Genomic DNA, 21,496 nt, shown 5'->3' with positions numbered 1-21,496 from the left:
AGACCCTTAAAGGGATATTCACAACTCAAATGCTAATGGCAGTGGCATAGGTTTAATGTACTGTAGGGGATTCGCAACTACAGTATAAGAGTTTTTAAGGTCGTCCACTTCAAAGAACACTACAAATTCCACCTGTTCTGTTGCAACTCAGCAGTATTTCTAGCCAAGCAAAGTTATATTTATCAACAAACACAGGTCTTACCCACCCATGCCTCCTCAAACCTTCTACTAATTGTCTCTCGCCCTCAAACTCTCCTCAAATGATGCTGACTACTTACATCAAAGACAAGGTGGATTCCATCAGACAATAGATCTCCTCTGTGCCTTCCTTTACACCTTTTCTCTTGGACCCCCTTTATCTTTTCTAGATGCACCCTCATCTGTAACATAGGAGGTATCAAAGTACCAAAATGACTCTTTTTGCACTCTCCTTTTCTGCCTGCCAGCTTAATCTCATTGTTTCCCATCGCCTCCGTCCTCTAGCACCCACTCTGATTGTTGCACTTACTCAATTTTATAACTCTTCCCTGCTATCCCTTGGTATCTATCAATCCTCCTTGAAACCGCTAAGGTGGGCAAAGGAGTATGTAGTGTAGTTTTATGTTTGATACTAACCCCTTTGTAGCAATTTCTGGTCAGCTAGTTATGGAAACCCATGACTAGTAGACCCGTGAGCTAGTAAAGGATTAATATGTACTGTCATGGGATTTAATAACTATTTTATCACCTATTTCAGGCTGGTTTAGCTTATCGGCCCATGTATATAATGGCCTTTATATACATCATCAGCTAGGACTGGGTGATAAATTATCCCATTCCGAAACATATCGGAACTTGATGTATGGCAGTTTTTACCTAAAAATGAGGTATTAAGCCTGTTTTTTTTATCAGATCCAATGCTTTTAACAGATCCGATAAGAAGTGCCTTTTTTTGGCAGTGCAATGTTGATGTACAGTATAAAATAAAAATAAGACACTTTTTTTGGCTGGAGGAGAGAGAGGCGGAAAGAATTGAGGACATCATAAGGTATTCAATCAAAGAGGTGCGGTGGGAAAAGAAGGCAGGGAGAAAGAGGAGTGGGATAAGATAGAGAAAGTGGGGAAGAAAAAGCAGGAGGGAGAATAGAGAAGATGGGAAAGAAAAAAAAGTCAAACCCATCATTATTCTAGTGGAGGGCGGGTTGGCGCACATGGGCTGATCACTTTTCTCCTTCTTTTCCTTCTCCTCCTTCTCCTCCAAGTGCACCAATGTTAAATAGCCGACCAACTTAAATAAAGGGACATTAAACCAGGCCTGATTGTATCTATATATATATCTATATATATATATATATATATATATATATATATTTGATAAAACAAACAAAACACACACAAGCGCACCACAGATTAGTAAAATGTATATCACAATATTTAATAAAGGTCACTGTGACCACAAGAACAAAAATCAATAAATGAAATGTACAAGACAAAAACACATAAATACACATATAAAACATATACTAGGTATGGTAAATCACACCCTATGAATGCTAAACCAATACATGACTTCAGTGAAGTACACAAACTAACAACTAGATATGTTAAAATTACATTCACTAGGATGCCTAATAACTTCTAGAAAGAACAAACCCAATTGAGGGGAACGAAACTAACCGCAAGAAGTGGCAGCAGGGGCTCAGTGTGTACGCAAAGCTGTCCGGACACGCGAGCACACGGCAGAAAAAACTCTGCAAGCATTTCCTGAAATCTCGTTCCAGCCAAAGGGAGACTGTGCAGAGCTGCCTCTCGTGACCCCTACCGGTTTTGCAATCAATGCTTCATCAGGAATCCTATTTGTGACTTTCCATATATAATTGATAGTACATACTATTTTACTGATCTAGTTTTTTTTGGGGGGGGGGGGGGATATTAGTAATACAATTATTAGTCAAATGAAAAGTTATTCTAGGTTCAATATTGTTTGCTTAATTTATTATTGCATAACTTGTTATACAAATAATATAATTTAAATGAATATAATTTCGTATATTTACAGAATGCATAAGAGGTGTGTATATGACAGAGAAGTGGGTATTTGTGAATGCATGCTTACATATTTGTGTAGTGTAATTGATTGATTGTCTTGTGCATATGCATCAACACATACCGTATGCGCTTTTAAGTCTATGGGTGTTATATGTCTGTGTTCAGTATACAGCTAGTTACCATGATCATTAATAAACAAAATTAACGTGTGAAATTATTTCTGTATCAATTACTTGTTAAGAATACATTAGCAGTACATTTATATTGTTTAATATAGATTTTCCTGCAATAGTTTATTTGGTGATGAGTTTCCTTCTGTGTGGGAGCACCACCAAATTGTATTAATTCTATTGTGGGACCTCTTGTATATGTTAGGTCTGTCCGGGGTAAAGGGGATAAGTGCAAAGAACTTTGGACTTTTACATTAGCTAGGGAACTCAGGGGTGTATTGAAAAGACTTGTGTGATATTTATACATAAAGAAGGACGACAAATGGAATTCTGCTTCAAATTCCTATGTTGAGATGTGGTCGGTTTCAGTTCTTATAGAAAAAACTTGCAGCCATGTCCACTAGGAAAAGGCTGCATTCTGTAAAGCAAGAAAACATAGAAGTACTAATGGTTGTTTGTGTATTTTTTTTTCCAGAGAGGTTGGTACAGCACTGAAAATGAGTACTTCTTGCTTCTGTTCACCCAGACTGTCCGCTGTTTATATTACACAAGTTTTAGCCTAGAATACACTTCTCACCAGTCCAGTGAGAACAGCAGCTACTCCTTTACTTCAATGCTGGTGTATGTGTTTTATTACCCCGTGTTCCACAATGGCCCCATTATAACCTTCAATGAATTCAGTAAACAGGTATGTGGTTATCATTAGTATTGTTCATATGGAGACAAGTACATTAATAATTATGCTTTTAATTTATTTTTTATGCATAATACATTTTACTTGGTCAATATTAAGACACTTTCTGTACTTCAAATGTAAATGTTAAAACATAAAAAGTAAATGTTGTTCTTCAGCTCTAGGACTTACTCTAGAGGTTTGAGAATTTGGGGAAGTATCTACAATATTAAGCCATTTTTGTATTACTCATGTGTAAAAAAAAAAAATAACAACCCTGTTTTCCCCCAAAGTGCTATTTTAATTGAACGGAGTCTAAAATACTTCCAATGTGATTGTCATTAAACAATTTCAGCCTCCAAATCTCCAGAAAACAGACAACATTTGTATCCTCCATGAAAATATTGGCTTGGTATATAATGATGCATACAGTATACTGTATGTTTACCCTACACAATTCTTAGGTTGAATACAAGTAAAGCAGCCGAAACATGTCACTCGGGCAGTGAATCTCCTTTTGTGGAAAGAACTGAAGCCACACATTGAACAGTAGGATATTTTTTTTTGCGCAACTTCCCTTTTCCTGCTGAAACATGTCACTGAAACATGTCACTCTATCTAAAATGTTGCTGTTTTTTTTTTGTCATTCCCATGCTGCTGCATGTAATGCATTGTACTAACGGGGAGAGAAGAATACATTTTTATGTAAAACTGTAGAAAAGATGTGAATCGGCAGTACTGTATTTACATAAATGTTTGTAATCGCAAGGATAATATTTAGAATTACAGTACCACCTAATTCACTAAGAATAATGTATTCATAAATGGATTGTATACACAGCCATTACCTCTGGGGTACACAATGCAATTCAAGTAAGCGATAACTCATTAACATCAGTCTTAGGCTAAGGCCCCGGTCACGCCGCTGTAACGCGCGCCCGCGATATTGGCGGCGCGTTCAGCCGATTCCCCGGTCTGCAACTCACTGCAGGAGGAGAGACCGGGGGGGGGGGGGCGTGGCGGGGAGTGACGGGGGCGCGGCCATGACGTCACCCGGCAGGTTCGCCCTCATTGGCTGAACCGCCGGGGGGCGTGCCTAATCGCTCGACGTGAGTCCTGCTTTCAATTATATTGAGAGCAGGAGCAGCTCTCGCCCGAGCGCGGCGGCCCCCCCTCGCAGCGGGCCCGGCGCCATTGAGGGGAGGGCTCTCGTGCATGTGGCGGACGCTGTAATAGGCAGCGGGGGCAAGGCCTTAATCAGCACTAGCGATTCAGTTGTGTAGTGGTGGGAGACATTACACTTTTCTAGTATAGTTACAGTATGTAGTATTTCTTACAAAGCCTTATGGCAGAAAAATATTTAACCCCTTTAATGCCTGAGGCTACCAATGTACTACAAAGGAATGCCTTTAGGCACTAAAGGGGTTATCAGACACCATAAACACCCTACAAATTAAACACATAAAGCACAACTTCCATACGTGCGATTTATTAAGCCTTTAGTAGCCACATCAAAGCCTTTTGCGGGCTGCCAGTTGAAGAGCCCTGCTGGCTGCCAGTCTTAGTTTCAATATGCCAAGGTACTTAGCACATATTTAAGACTGTTTTGACTTTAGGTTCAGCGCTGTGAAAAGCTTTTGATATAGGTATGAATACATTGGACCAGGAGTGGTCAACTTCGGTCCTCAATGCCCACCAACAGGTTTTAAGGATATCACTCCTTCAGCACAGGTGGCTGAGTCAGCCACTGATTGAGCCACCTGTGCTCAAGCAGGTATATCCTTAAAACCTGACTGGTTTGGTGGCTCTTGAAGACTGGAGTTGGCCACTCCGCCATTAGACTATTTCCATGTCTGTGTATGCTTGTATTGAGTAAGATTTGCAGAGGGTTAGTAGTTAGTAGTTAGTAGGGTTTACAGCATTATAGTGGGCAGAGCACTTTCACACAGGGCTGATGTCAATGCTTTAAAACATCACTGTGCAATAAAACATTACTTTATATAGGTCTTATACAGTATGCGATAAAAAGAAAAGATGTGGTATTTTAAATACATGTCCACTACAGCAACATAGTCTGCCCATTTCCCCATCTGCTATAAAACCTCAGACCCTGTGATGCCTGGTTTACGTTTATGTTTAGGAAAGCCTTATGTCCATCCCGAGTCTGTTTGCATTCCCTTGCTGAATTAGCCTCTGCCAATGTAAATACAGCAAGGTCCCGCTTCTCGGCGCCACGCTTTTCGGCGATCCGCTGATACGGCGGCACCGAGAAGGGGGCCGCCATGTCTCCTCAGAGGCTGTTGCCGCCGGCGCGCATGCACAGAACATAGCTTGCGCGTGCAGAACATAGCTTGCGCGCACAGAACGTAGGTCGCGCGCACACAAGGGGGAAATTGCCGGGTTGCACATGCGCACAGCTGAAAATCGCCGGTTCCGCTTTCCGGCGATTTTCACTATACGGCAGGCCCTTAGAACAGAACCCGCCGTATGCCCGGGGCCCTCCTGTACACACTTCCTCATATTTCCCCTGAGCCTGCCAACCACCAGCTTCAGAGAATGACCTCTAGCTCTACCACTCCTCTTTCCCTGAAATATGCTTCACTCTTGTACCGTGTTAAAATGCTTTATGCACTTGAAAGTTTATATCATATGCACCTTGTCACGGGAGACCAGTACTTTTAACACCTTTACCTTCTGGGATCATTCACTAGGCAAAACCAGGTAGTGGAATAAAATGAGGTTTAATTATAGCAAGACCAGCAGACATACAAATGGTACACAAAATACAGAGAATATACACTTTCTGGGGGGGAGAGACATTAGCCTAACTAGGTGCAGGGCACCTGCTTAACAAAGGCTTAGCCGTTCCGCTCCTGGTTCAGAAACTTCACGGTACCTTCCTCCGGGAAGATACCAGGCTAAATCCACTAACCACGAGCAAAGCAGAAAATAGAACTTGGCCGCAAAATGCAGGACTTGGTCTTAGCTAGGCAGGCTTCTCCGGCTAAAAACAAAGCTGATTGCTCTGCTATTCTGAACAGAGCAACTTTGAAAAGCCGCCAGTGCCTCACCGACCTAAGCCTGAAACCGTCTGGTTCTATGATCGGCCAGTCTCTGAGGAGCAGTTGGTTATGTACTTTCCGAAGAGCTGTATGAAATGAGTTGGAGCATATCTTCCGCTGTTCTAACAAAGAGATGGCAAGAAATGGCTACTGTAGGCTTGGCTTAGGGCAGGGGAGCACAATCTTTTGGAGCTGCGCCCCCCTGCCAGCTCCCCCTTGCTCCCCCCCTTCGCCTGTGTGCGGTGTCAAATGACGCCACAGGGTCATGTGACCCCATTTCCATGGAGACGGCCATGCGGCCATGTGACGTCACCCCGCGTTGCCATTGTGACACGTCACAGCGTCTGAATCAAGGTATTTAATTTAAAGGCCTCGGAAGAGCGCGGGGCCTCTGCAAGCGCACGCGCCCCCCCAAAAAAATCCAGCGCCCCCCATCCCCCTTTGCACACCGCTGTCTTAGGGGACTGACCCAGCTGCCTTGGAATTGACTGGAAAAAATGGTCTTAGGGTTAAACAAAAATGCTTTTCACCAAAATGTCATCTTCCTATTTTTCTGTCTAGTGAGATTAGTTTTATATTTTGCCAGTGTATTGTATATACGCAGGAGAGATGACATACTTCTGTTAATTGGGTGTTATGTTAACACTACTCATTCCAGTCACATACAGTACCAAGCCTTCTGTAGATGCAGACACTTTACAAGTCAAATAGGTTTGCATATTAATTAAATTATATGTTTTGATCCCTGCACCAGTGTTTACATAAAAAAAAAGAACGGAAATGTCATCCTCTTTTGTTAATGAAGGTTATAACTTTTATCTTTCCCTTCCACTCCATAACACAGCAGTCTTTGTTTCATGTGCATGTTCCCTTAGTACAAAGCAATGTTTTGGGTTAATATATTATTGTTAAATCTGAAAATGTAATTGTTTCCACGCGTCAGATGAATGTTCTCTCAAACTGTATAGGCTAATGAGGTTTTGCATTATCAGTGAGTTCAATGGGAATTCTATCCTCCGCTTCTATGATTGAAAAATTATAGTTCATTTTATTACAGTGTGAACTTTGAGGTGTCAACAGTGGTATTAAAGGGCAGAGTAACTTTACTGAATGTATTATTTAAAGTTAACACGGGTTTAATTATTAACAGTTGTAGGATGAATGAGACTATATAACACATAAAAGCCCGATCTTATACAATTATTTTACAGCCATTTGACTCATTGGTTAGCAACAGTATAAATATATTTAAATATTTAACATGAGACAATTGGCTGAGCTCTCCCCAAATATTTCTATATATAAAAAAAGTATGAATGCAAGTATTGTGCAAAAAAGGATAATGTAGCGCTAACAATTATATAAAAATACTAGTTATTTAGTTTATAACCCAAATAATCACAAAGTAAATTAGTTAATGCAACTATTATTAAAGTGTCGAAGTTTTGGTGTACAGTTACACCTTCATCAGTGCAGGAAGAGCCCACAGTTCTATATATAGTGTTGAAGAACGCAGAAACACTCACCAACACTAAACTGCAGCCTTCGCCCCTACACAACTTTTCGGGCACACCCTTCCTGAAAACTATTACTGAGCCCAGACCAGTTGCCAGAACACTAAAGGAGTAATTCTATATTCTCTGAAGTGGCTGTCAATAGGTATTTGCGTCCATAAATGGAACAAATTGCAGTTTCAACCAATATGGTAAATAATTTTTCCTTAAGACTGTGCCTGGTTGCTCTAAGGCTGCAGCCATGCTAGCACTGAGCGTGCTGAGCACGCAGCGTTTGTCGCTTTTACTTACATAAATCTATATCTGTAAGTCCCCGCTCCTGCGTGGGCACGCATGCTCTCCCAAGCTTGGCGCTTGAGTAAAAAATAAAAAAATTAACTTTCAAGCGCTCAACTTGCCCTCAATTCCCCTGCGCGTGTTTCCGAAATAGCCAGGACACCCGGCGCTCATGCTTAGAGAGTTGGTGATGTCATAGCTCTCAAGCATGAGCGCGGTCAGCGGCAGCGGGGCCGCAGCCTAAGGCTGCATCCATAGGACAGTCTGCGCTGAGCCGTGCAGACGCTCCGCGATGAGCCCCGTCATCCTCAATGAGGATGTCTTGAGAGGGGGCTCCCGCGAGAGTCCGCAGGTGTGCTGAGGCGCAGGGATTTTAAGCCAACAGCAGAACCTGTTTCTGAGTGCGCTGTCGGCTGAAAACCTCCAATCAGAGCGAAGCCGCGTCAACGTCACGGCGCCGTGACGGCGCTTCGCAGGCTATTGGCCCAGTGACGTCAGTGCCCCGCCTCCCCCCGCCTCCCGATCGTGCGTGCTGGCTCATCTGTTAGTTCATGCAATCGCTCCTGATTGCGCAGACGAGCCTCAGCGTGAGCGCGGAGGAGCTCTGACTGCTAAACTATGGACGCAGCCTAACTCTCCGCAAATCCTGCTTATTCCAACTGGTGCTGATAGTTTCATGTCATGACCCCTGCCTGTCTTCTCTGAACTTCTCTCTTAAAGTTCTTATCTGTACTGTACCTTGCCTCTTTGTCTGGTTTGACCTGTCCTGCTGCGGGTCGCCTGCTTGAACCTCTGCCTGCCTGACCAGGTCTATACTAAATGTGTATTGTTACCTTCCTGACTTGTCCTGCTCTGTTACCAGCCTGGTCACCACTTGTCGTAGCCTATGTTCTTCTGTTTCCACCCAAGTCTGGGTGATGATCCCTGACACTAATGTGTATTTTGTACGCTGCTGTGTTTATTGTTGGTGCTACAGTATATAACTAAAATCATCCTTACATACTTAGTGGTTAGAATATTAGTTCAAGTTTTTTTTTTTTTTAAGGAAACCCTGATATTTTTTTTGCAGAGGAATTATAATATAAATCCCACAATGTGTAGATTGTTAAGTCCAGTCTAGGAGCTTTTATTGTCAAACGTAACAATTTGGGGGTTGTATTATTGCTTGTTGCCTGTAATCAGTAATTGGACTGAGCTTGCGTTATTGAAAATGCCTGGGGACTTCTTGATGTAGGTACCTTTTATATTTTTCAGATGCAAAAACAAGATGTGGGCCCTGAGATCTATGGATTAGCCCAGGACATAGCTCGCTTATTTCTCTGGTGGTGGCTGGCAGAACTGATGCTTCACCTTATGTACATACATGCAATTTACAGCAACTATCCTCTTTTAGAATACGTGTCATGCTGGGCCTTAGGTGAGTAGAAATACAGTGCTGGAGGTTCAACATGGCTTATGATCCTTTTTATTTTTTATTTTTTACTGTCTTTTTACCTTGCCGGTAATAATAATCTATTATTAAATAGTTACAGGTGTGGTATTTGCAATCAATATTCCTTCATTCATTGGGGTTTCTCAAATAACTAATTGAGATAATTGAGATGCCATTCAATACATTTCAAGATAGATATTTAGAAGCAGCACAAATGTCTGTCCTATTGTGTTACCAGCAAAGTGTTTTCAAGGCTGTAGGAGGATAACGTGGAACCAAAGATAAAGTCCCTGAAATGACTAACTGGCCGTTGGCAAATGCACCGATACCACTTGACATACTAATGTAAAGATGTAGTTTTGGCCTAGTATGGTATGTTGGAGCATTTTAAGACTCTACATCTGCATTTACTGAGTAACCAAGCTACGATTGTTAAAATGTGGTTGTCCGTGTGTGACATCTACTTTTCCTCTTGGCTAAAAGTGGTGAAGTATGTTGCTTTAAGACCAATGTTTATTTGACCAAATGCAAATAGATATTGGGGGGGGAGCGGGGGGGGGGGGGTAATAAAGTGTTTAATGATTAAATTGCATTTAAAGAACTGACTCAATTTTGAATTAATAACCAAAAAAAACAGATGATTGTTTTGTCTTCTGAAAATAATATCAGTGTCCCAATATGTTACAGATATACTAAATCAACGACTGCTGGTGCTTTAACAATGAATGTTGGGTTGAAATAGAAGGAAAAATATGCAGAATTGATTGATGTTCTATATTACAGGACAAAAGCCAGGGCAGTGAGATGAATTGTGGCCGTTTCATGTTGTTGCAATCAATGTTTCAACTTAATGGCTGAAACTGATTTTGAGACTGATTAGTTTGTGAAAGATGTACGTCTGTCTTTTAAAGAACAATATACACTATGCACCTTATTAAAGCGGCAATCCAATCCCCAAAACTTTTTTTTACACGGGATTGAAGAAGGGGGTCTCCGGAGCTGAACCCCGTTAATTTCAGCCCTGGGGACCCCCTGCCTCCGGAGATACTTACGTCCTTAGTAAGTGACAGTAGCCGTTCTGCTTGGCTATCAGGGATCACGTAATGTCTGATTTTCAAAGCCCCAGCACCCTGCAGGGCAAATAGGAAGCCGTGACGTCATCAGGTTTGACTTCCTATTGGCCCAAGTTACACGGGAGCTTTAAACTTTAAAGCCCGGCTAGCACAGCCGGAGCAGCTACCGGCACCTCCTACGGAGGCAAGTATCAATTCCAAGCAAGGGGTCCCGGAGCTGAAATGAATGGGGTTCAGCCCCGGAGACCCCCTGCTTCAATCCTATGTAAATAAATACATGTATTTTAAAAAAGCGCTTGGATTGCTCTTTTATGGTTGAACTCCTCAAACTTACTACAGTATATATAATGGAAACCTTTGGGAGGTCAACGTTTGTTGTATGGCTTCCATGTCATACCTGTTTAATTTACTGTACTGGTGAAACCACCTTTACTAGTTTATTTGTTGTATTTTAAAAATGTCCAGATCAGTCTTGGAAAACTCCACTCAGTTTTATGATGTTATAATGTAGAATGTGGCCTTTATTGACCGTTAGAGCTATTAATGTAACCCAGGCTGTGCTGAAAAAAAAAAGCTGTGTAATACGGCAGGCATAAGCATATGGGGATCCATGTTAAAATAGATTAGAAGCAAAAAGTGACACACTGTACTCATTTGCATACCGTTACCCAGAATTCCTGGCTGCAGTGAAAGCATAATATGCTAAGGCCTTGTATACAGTAGGCGTGCACGACGGAGCGCATGGCGTCGCGCTCGCCTGTTGCAGAGGTGATCCGTGGCCACAGGAATCTGGAGGAGGAGACGCGACAGGGAGGCGTCCAAGATCACTGTGATTCACAGTTCGGAGGCGTGCCCATGACGTCACGTGTGCGCTTCGCCCTCATTGGCTGAACCGCGCACGTGACCTGGCCGTCGCCCGTCAAAATCACAAGATTTTGTCTCACAAACGCAGCCGCGCCATCGCTCGCAGACGCGCTCTCTATGGCCATGTTCATTGCCTTACACCCTTTTGTTTGCAGCACGCGAGCCGTTGCACTGACTATGGACGCGGCCTATGAAATAATGGGGAAAGGCAGGGTTGTGGACCTGTTAAACATGTGAAGTAGTAATTTGTAATATTTGTAATATTTGTATTTGCTATACACAGTATGGTAGATGTTTTTTTTTTTTTGTCACTTTTTAACCCACCATAACTTTCTTTGTGTCCGAATATATTAATCCAAAGTAAAGATTGGATTATTGCTATTCATTACATGGTGGCCTTATACTGTCTTGTATATATTCTTTGAACCTTGCATTTGTTACTTGGGTTAAAGCAGCAATCCCACCTGAAACTAAAATTGTGTTGTTTTTTTTTAGCAGTTTTTCAACTGGTGGGTCCCCCTGTGCTCCACACAATTTTGTAGCTTCAGGGCCTCCCAGTTCTAGAGATACTAGACCAGTGTTTTTGAACCAGGTTACCCAGGATCCCTTGGGTTCCCCGGGCATCCCTAAAGGGTTCCCTGCAATTTTCTGTTCATTTGAAAATTGCATTAAATAGAGACACATTTACAACGCTTCACATTTCAGAGACATTATTAGAGAGGGCTGGGGTTCCGCAGAATGTCACAATGTAATTCTAGGGTTCCTTAACCAAAAAAAGGTTGGAAACCACTGTACTAGACATTTAGATCTGTGCGTCACGCACGTCCCATGTGTTTGCGCCTGTACAGAATGCCGGACTAAAACCGTTTTTGATACTTAAGATGCACAGTAGAAAATAAAAATAAAAGTTAGCACATGGACTCATAAGCACATTATAATTGTTCTTTTTGTCTGTCAATTTAACGATTTTTTTTTTTTACGGTTGTGACGCTCGGTACACACAGATGAAATTTCTGGTTCCGTCTCGCCCTCCCCGCGGCCACCCGCACGGGAACCCCGCGCTGCGCCACCCACCCTTTTACAAGCAATAGCGGATGAAGCCGCACGGCGGCGGTGGGGGGGTTTGGGCAGAAATTCCGCCACTGGCAGCCGGCGGACCGCCCACGGAGCGCCCCTGGAGAGCGGGTCGGAACCGGGGACTTCACCTGTAGGGTCTGAACAGCTTTCTCTCTCATTTTCCTTCTAAAACTACCGGAAAAGAGAATCCAGTAGGAAGGAAAAAATCGTTGTTCCTCAGTCTCGCCTGTGGCCGATCTATCTGCTATTGATGACTAAAATAACCAACTTCTGTCAATGTGCTTTTCAGCAGCGTGTGAGCTATAAATATGTTTGGGCATGAGCTGTTCTCATTATTTTTGCATATGAAATGACATTATGTGCATTAGCTGACTCGGTTCTGTCGCTCCATTTTACTGCTTTTCAGTAAAGAATTTTTTTTTTTCCCAGTTCATTTTTAGGAACTGAAAGAGTTCATATTTTGCAGAATATCGTATATTTAAAAAAAATAAATAAAAAAATTCTACTTAGCAAACGCACGTCCACCATAGTGGATGGAAAAATAAATGCGTAAAGAAATTTAAAATTAAACATGGAGTTTAAAGCTCTTTTTGCTATTTTAAGGAGTTTGAACAGATATACGGTTGTAGAAAGGTACAAATATTAAATTCATTAGATTTATTTGTGATAAAAAAAAAAACTCCCAAACTTATTATGACTGAGCTCCCACTATAAAGCTACTTAGAATTATTTGAAAAGAAAATGAAGAAAAATAAAAGGGTAGTTTATGGGTTGGCCACCCTGAGTTATAGGTTTGGAAGTGCCATTTGAAAAGTTTCTTGGATCTATAACCGTACCACATTAAGATTGTTCAGTAAATCACAAATTATATATATATATGTATATATTTTTTTTAAAAAGGTTCTGCGATGCTCTGGAGAAAGCCATCTTATACATTTAAGAACTTTAAACCCATGTATTCTTCATAATATAGTTCCTCATTCAACCGTTTGCAATATGGATTTTGATCATCTAACAAATCAAGAAGGTACTGTATCAGGATTATAGCACTGGTAGGTGTCTTCGTGTATAGCACCGCTTAATAGATATAGGCCGATGTGAACACGCCCTTTTCCTTTCCGTGCCTTTGCCAGGCTTACAGAACATATTTCTTACCATGCCCGAATTCCCTCCTTGCCAGCACATAGTGATAAGGAGACAATATTGGTACGTGTGTTTCACATCCCCAAATGCTTTTTAATCCTTTAGAAAAGTTTATGGAGAAAGAGGTTTTTATTTTCCCATTTTAAGGGAGCCCTTTGTTGTTTAACAGTCATTTTTGCAATCGGTGAAACAGAGAGGTAAGAATATTATACAACCAATCTTTATAGTACAGTATGTACATAAAGCTATGTTTTCATTTTGAAGATGATATACATGCCATGCATTTGTTCTTAAAGTTCTCCTCACTAGAACATTTAAAAACTTTAACCCACAACAGTTTCTGGATGACCTTACCAACTGCCCATCGCACAGAATTGATTTAATTCCCGACCCTGATTCTGCGCTCGACTATTTCCAATCCGAGTTCTTAAAACTCTGCGATACCCATGCTCCACTACGCAAAATAAGGGTACGGGGGGCCCACCTTCCATGGGTTACACCTGACCTTATAGCACTCTACCAGTTCAGGGATGCCTTGTGGAAAAGCTACAAAGTAACTGGCACTACCGAGGATCTCAATCACTACAGATGCCTGCGGAACGTGTGCACAAGGCAAACAAGGTATGCAAAAGCACAATATTACTCTGACAATCTCCACCAAAATACATCAAACCCAGCTAACTTCTGGAAGGTTATCAACAATATATTCCAGCCTCCTAACCATCAACAACCAAGTAATATCACTAAGGGGGATATTACTCTGACAAACCCCACTGACATTGCAAATGCATTCAATGATTACTTTGTGGGGTGTGCCACTAACTTATTAGCGAAACGCAGCACAAACCCCAAACCTGAATCTCATCCTGGGAGTACCCCTATAGTCCCACCCCCTCCCAACACTGCCCACAATTTTCAATTTAGCCCAGTATCTGAAGAGGAGATTACACAAGCGCTCCTCAAACTAAAACTAAGCAGCCAATGTGGACCCGACTTACTACAATCTAGGTTCCTACGACTTGGTGCCCCAGCCATTGCCAAACCAATTGCGTCCATAGTCAATTCTATCCTGTCTGCAGGCCATATCCCTAAGACCTGGAAAACTGCCAGAGTTGTCCCAATCTTCAAAAGTGGGGACAAAAACACTGTCTCAAACTACAGGCCAATCTCACTTCTCCCAATTCTATCCAAAGTTATGGAAAAATGTGTCCACTCCCAATTAAGCGATTTCTACACCAAGACAAATTTCCCTAGCCAATTCCAGTCTGGGTTTCGTCCCAAACACTCCACCGTAACTACCCTGCTAAAAGTTTGCAATGAAATCCAGTGTGGAATGGAACGGGGACAATTTGTAAAGCTTCCAGTGACTGAGCTTCTGATTAGAACCAACGCTAACACCACCCTAACACCTGTCACTAGTTTTAAATACCTGGGCTTATGGTTTGACTCCCACTTAACATTCGGGATGCACATTGATACCCTGACAACCAAGACCTATGCCAAACTAGGGGTACTTTACAGGAACAAATCCTCCCTAAGTCTCCTGGTCAGAAAGCGTATTGCACAGCAGATGCTAATGCCAATTATTGACTATGGAGACATAGTATATGGCTCGGCTCCTCAAACCCACCTTAGCAAACTTGACACCCTCTACAATTCAATTTGTCGTTTTGTTCTCCAATGCAACTACAACACACATCACTGCGAAATGCTCAAAGAACTAGATTGGTCATCACTAGAGTCTAGGCGCAAAGTTCACCTTTCCTGTCTCACCCTCAAATACTTTCTGGGCAAGCTACCCAGCTACCTGAACAAGCTCCTCACCCCTACCACATTCAGCACCTATCACCTGAGATCAGACTCCAAAAGACTATTCATGGTCCCAAGACTCAACAAAGTATCCGGACGTTCCTCCTTCTCCTTCCGTGCACCCCAAAACTGGAACAACCTACCAGAGACTCTCATATCCACCACCAGCTTAAGTTATTTCAAATCTAAGGCTGTCTCACACTTTAATCTGGTCTGTAACTGTTTCATACGCTCATAATATATATTTTCTTTAACTGTGCATGCAATGTCTTGTATATAATGTATACCTTGTTCATTTATGTAACTGTATTTGTAACCATGTATTATTTTGTTTTACTCTGTGCCCAGGACATACTTGAAAACGAGAGGTAACTCTCAATGTATTACTTCCTGGTAAAATATTTTATAAATAAATAAATTTGCTCAATTCAACGTCTCACAATTGGTGGGTAAACAAAGTAATTTAAAATCGCATTTTGAACAGATCTATTGTGGAAAGCCATCATTTTACTTATTAATACTGTATATAATAGATTTGCTGCATTATGAAATCACTCCGGTATGAAACACCTTATCTAAATTTGTTAGTGTTACATACTGTAGTAGATGAGGTTGAAAAAAGACGTGTCCATTGAGTTCAACCTACTGTATGTTATATTTAGACGACAGATACGTTATCCAATATTTGTATTTACAGTTTTTTTAATCCAGAGGAAGGCAAACAAAACCCCCCAGTAAAAAAATATCCAATGATAACTCATAAAGGGGAAAAATAAATTCCTTCCTGAGTTCAAATACTGGCAATCACATTAATTCCTGGATCAACATCCTTTCGATTTTTACTTATTTGATATATCCCTGTGTAACCCTGCTTCCCCCACCCAATCTCACATTGGGCCTCCCGGGGAAGATATTCACTCCTCTCCTGGTTACATTTATAAAATATTTTACCAGGAAATAATACATTGAGAGTTACCTCTAGATTTTAAGTATATGTCCTGGGCACAGAGTTAAGACAAATAATACATGTTTACAAATACAGTTACATAAATGAGCAGGGTATACATTATATACAAGACAATTGCGTGCACAGTTAAAGATAATATATATGATGGGCGTATGAAACAGTTACCGACCAGATTAAAATGTGAGACAGCCTTAGATTTGAAAGAACTTAACCTGGTGGTGGATGTGAGAGTCTCTGGTAGGTTGTTCCAGTTTTGGGGTGCACGGTAAGAGAAGGAGGAGCGGCCGGATACTTTGTTGAGCCTTGGGACCATGAACAGTCTTTTGGAGTCTGATCTCAGGTGATAGGTGCTGCATGTGGTAGGGGTGAGGAGCTTGTTCAGGTAGCTGGGTAGCTTGCCCATAAAAAATTTGAAGGCAAGACAGGAAAGGTGAACTTTGCGCCTAGACTCGAGTGATGACCAATCTAGTTCTTTGAGCATTTCGCAGTGATGTGTGTTATAGTTGCATTGGAGAACAAAACGACAAATTGAATTGTAGAGGGTGTCAAGTTTGCTAAGGTAGATTTGAGGTGCTGAGCCATATACTATGTCTCCATAGTCAATAATTGGCATTAGCATCTGCTGTGCGATATGTTTTCTGACCAGGAGACTTAGGGAGGATTTGTTCCTGTAAAGTACCCCTAGTTTGGCATAGGTCTTGGTTGTCAGGGTATCAATGTGCATCCCGAATGTTAAGTGGGAGTCAAACCATAAGCCCAGGTATTTTAAACTAGTAACAGGAGTGTTAGGGTGGTGTTAGTGTTGGTTCTAATCTGGAGCTCAGTCGCTGGAAGCTTTAAAAATGTAGTCTTGGTCTCAAATACCATTGTTACAGTCTTGTCAGTGTTTAAAAACAGGATGTTTTGGGAAATCCAGTTTTCGAGTCTGAAAAAGTCAGACTGAAGTATGTGTTGAAGGTCAGAGAGGCTATGGCTGTGTGCATATAGGATTGTGTCATCTGCATACATGTGTATTGAGGCTTCCTGGCAAGCTGTGCGAAGATCATTGATGAACACTGAGAAGAGTAGGGGCCCCAGAACAGAGCCTTGCGGGACGCCACAGGTGATATCCAGGGGGTTAGAGTTAGAGCCAGAGATGGACACATGTTGGGATCTACCTGATAGGTAGGACTGAAACCAGTTTAAAGCATGCTTCCCTATTCCAGAGCTCTGGAGTTTGTTAAGCATGATAGCATGATCAACTGTATCAAAAGCCTTTGCAAAATCTAGGAATACTGCACCAGTTAGTTGACCCCGTTCCATTCCACACTGGATTTCATTGCAAACTTTTAGCAGGGTAGTTACGGTGGAGTGTTTGGGGCGAAAGCCAGATTGGAATTGGCTAGGGAAATTTGTCTTGGTGTAGAAATCGCTTAATTGGGAGTGGACACATTTTTCCATAACTTTGGATAGAATTGGGAGAAGTGAGATTGGCCTGTAGTTTGAGACAGTGTTTTTGTCCCCACTTTTGAAGATTGGGACAACTCTGGCAGCTTTCCAGGTCTTAGGGGTATGGCCGGCAGACAGGATAGAGTTGACTATGGAAGCAATTGGTTTGGCAATTGCTGGGGCACCAAGTGTTAGAAACCTAGATTGTAGTAAGTCAGGTCCACATTGGCTGCTTAGTTTTAATTTGAGAAGCCCTTGTGTAATCTCCTCTTCGGATACTGGGCCAAATTGAAAATTGTGGGCAGTGTTGGGAGGGGGTGGGGCTATAGGGGTACTCCCAGGATGAGATTCAGGTTTGTGGTTTGGGCTGCGTTTCGCTAATAAGTTAGTAGCACACCCCACAAAGTAATCATTGAATGCATTTGAAATGTCGGTGGGGTATGTCAGAGTAATATCGCCTTAGTGATATTACTTGGCTGTTGATGGTTAGAAGGCTGGAATATGTTGTTGATAACCTTCCAGAAGTTAGCTGGGTTTGATGTGTTCTGGAGGAGATTGTCAGAGTAATATTGTGCTTTTGCATGCCTTGTTTGCCTTGTGCACATGTTCCGCAGGCATCTGTAGTGATTGAGATCCTTGGTAGTGCCAGTTACTTTGTGGCTTTTCCACAAGGCATCCTTGAACTGGTAGAGTGCTATAAGGTCAGGTGTAACCCATGGAAGGTGGGCACCCCATACCCTTAATCTGCGTAGTGGAGCAAGGGTATCACAGAGTTTTAAGAACTCGGATTGGAAATAGTATGCAGGCAAAGATGATTGGTATGAGACTGTCTCATACCAATCATCTTTGCCTGCATACTGTTTTTTGGATTGGAGAGACGCACTGTGACCTGGAGGACGCGCCATATGGGATTTGTTGCTGCACGGAGCGAGGGGAGCGTTCCCGGCACTCGGGAGCTCCAGCAACTTGAGTAAGAAGCAGACGGCAGCAGGTTGGAGAGATATGTGAGGTCTGCACCAGGACCGGACCAGACGGACCTGTGGAGGTAACGGAGGCTACACTGAGGGATCCCTAAGAGAGGTAATATTACTTTCCTCCAACGGTGTATATATCCCATGTAGCGATTTCCAAAGGAACTCCCACTCCACACACTCCTTTCTCTGGTCCCATCTCCAATCAACTTATTCTACATCCCACGTTCTTCATTCAACCTCGTAACACAGACCACAGTTGTCCCATACACTATTGCCTATTATTCATTATTTTTAAACTCTCCGTTTTAGAGCTTTGGGTAGCCCCCTTTTTTTGATTTCGGATTGGAAATAGTCCAGCGCAGAATCAGGGTCAGTAATTAAATCGATTCTATGCCAAGGGCAGTTGGTAAGATCAGCCAGAAACTGTTGTGGGTTAAAGTTTCTAAATGTTCTAGTGAGGAGAACTTTAGGGCTTGATTGGGGCGATTTGATTTTCCTTACACAGTACACTATTGCATGGTCACTGAAAATGTCAGGAAGGATTCCAGAGGATTGGATTCTGCTGGGATTTGAGGAGAAAATCCCGTCAAGCAAGGAATGGTTGTGCGACTTCAGGTTTGTCCGTGTGGTTTGGGAAATGAGTTGCGATAGGTTAAGCGATTTGATTTGTGTGTGGATTTTGTGGTTTTTAGGGTCAAGCCAATTGAAGTTAAAATCCCCAAGAACTAGCAGCTCACTCTTCTCATTCAGAGAGTAAATGGAGCCAAGAAACTGGGTGATATCAGTCAGAGATTGTAGAGGGGCTTTAGGGGGGCGGTAGATGCCAGGAAGCAAGATGGGCTTAGAAAAGGGGAGGCAGATTCTGGCAACTAAAATTTCAAAAGAGGGTGGGCTTGGGGGGCAATTTAACGGTGTAAATTGTAATGTGTCTGCAATATAAAATAACACCCCTCCTCCTCTCTTTGACCTATCTCTCCTAGAAATGGAGTATCCATGAATGGCAATATGTGTATCAGGGGTTTTAGGGGTTAGCCATGTTTCTGTAAGAACGATGGCTTTTGGTTTATGCATAAGGGACCATGCCCTTAGTTCATCCAGTTTGGGCAGTAGACTCCGGATATTTATATGGGCGACAGATAGCCCTTATTGGAATTTGAAGGGGGTATGGGACAGAGTTGTAATGGGAGGGCCTGGGTTAGATTCAATATCATCTGCCAAGGAGAGTAATAGTATGAGTAGAAATTTGAGTAGTTCTTTGTAAGTTGTTACTTTATGATGTTTGCCATTTAAGTGTGCGTGGTTGGTGTGCTGTTTTTCATGGTTCTCCACCAACATTCAGTAGATAGTGCAAGGCTTTTGAGTAATCCAGGGTGTATGGTGATGTTGGGCGTGGGCCAGGAGGGGGGAGTGTGTAGTGGATAGAGAGAGTAACATTTCAATGAGGCCACGAGAAAGAACAAAGTGGAGGTAAAAAGCAGGTTCATTATGCCAGAGGTAGGTAATGCTGCATGGAGCTGTTTAGAGCCAAGTGTGTGTGTGCAGACTAAACAGCATGGATCATAGTGTGATCAGAATAGCTCACCGTTTGTTGTCATGTGCAGAAGAGTTTGCAGAAAGATGAAGTCCCCAGTCACCTCTAGTCAAACTATAGTCTAACTATATTTTCTCACTTAAAAGCTCACTTTAAGATGCCTCACTATATCATGCCAATGCAGTCCCTGCTAATGCAGGAGGGGTATTGGTTTTATACAACTAAAACAGATATGCACACATGATATGTGTGGTACGTATACCTGCTGGTAACAGGGGGCCCTGAGTCTCCGCTTACTGGGAACCTGGGGTGTTCCTGGAATGTCTCTTCGGTCAGCGCCTCCACCTATGTGGGATTCTGCAAATGTAGAATGGCCCTCACATAGGAACATCCATAAAGTAACCAGCCCACACCAAAGGTTATGGCTAAAGGGGTTTACTATAGGGATCCGTAACATAACATCATAACATACATCACAGAGTACTAACAGCTCTATACATCAGAAAAAAGGGGGGAAGGGAAACACAAATTGATTGTGCCCCTAAAAGAATTCACTAAACTGCACACCTACAACGTGTAAAAGTTAACTTTTAATATATTTACTTAAAACATATATTACCAAAGAATTGTGTAAAGTGAGTTTAAAAATGGATTAAATCAATAATATCAAGCACCCATGTCATCAAATGTATAATTATACTATCCCAGTACAACCTAATGATGATGGGAAGTAGACGACACAAGATGCTCTAAGTCAGGGCATAAAACCCCTCTGGAACAGCTGTGAAACTCAATGGTATGTGTATATATATACCAGTCAGCTAGCGATTGAGTGAGTAAGTATCCAGCGAACCTACTGCAATTGTTACCATTGACAGGTAGTCAGTGTGATGAAGTACAAGTACTCAGAGTGATAACGTTAACACTCCCAGTAAAAATACTGGTAAGTTAACACTAGATGGGACTCACATTCACAGCAATATAACTGGTGAGTTCACAGCCTAAACTCTGTGAGCACATATGTCATGGAGAGCAGAGATAACAAGCTCACTGACTGTGGAGATAGAATTATCTGACCAAATACTGAGATCTATACACAGTGAACCAGGAGACTACAAGCACTACATTACATTAAAACAGCTCCAAGTAGGAGACTGACAACATTGCGCGTCCAACGCGCGTTTCCCTCCAGCAAAGGAGCTTCTTCAGGGACAACATTTACTGGGGGAGAGCGGGCTGAACCCTTTTATACCATTGCTATGCCGTGATTGAAAAATCAATAGCTAACAGCTGTTGCGCATGCGCACTGCGCTCGCGCTCAAACTTGCTAAATAAACAATTCAATTGCTACTAGGATTAATCTAGTTGCAATCCTAGGCTATACACCCCAATTGCACTGTTTCTAATCATTTCGCCGAACATTGCCGTGTCTTACAAGTCCATAAGGTATTCGCGACGCACAGAGCGGCTTCTTC

The 21,496-nt window shown here is 42.2% G+C and overlaps 1 protein-coding gene across 6 annotated transcripts in view; it reads left to right on the top strand.

Moving 5' to 3' along the window:
• HHAT (hedgehog acyltransferase) overlaps positions 1 to 21,496 on the top strand; it is a 640,323-nt gene that overhangs the window by 89,846 nt on the left and 528,981 nt on the right. For all 6 annotated transcript variants that reach the window (XM_075595711.1, XM_075595708.1, XM_075595707.1 and 3 more), the window contains 2 exons: positions 2,674 to 2,886; positions 8,978 to 9,140. In XM_075595711.1, coding sequence (XP_075451826.1) covers positions 2,674 to 2,886; positions 8,978 to 9,140 — 376 coding nt within the window. The remainder of the gene's footprint in view (positions 1 to 2,673; positions 2,887 to 8,977; positions 9,141 to 21,496) is intronic.

Source organism: Ascaphus truei, chromosome 4 (assembly GCF_040206685.1).
Source record: "Ascaphus truei isolate aAscTru1 chromosome 4, aAscTru1.hap1, whole genome shotgun sequence".
NCBI classification, from domain to species: domain Eukaryota; kingdom Metazoa; phylum Chordata; class Amphibia; order Anura; family Ascaphidae; genus Ascaphus; species Ascaphus truei.
This window is presented reverse-complemented; position numbering and strand designations above follow the sequence as displayed.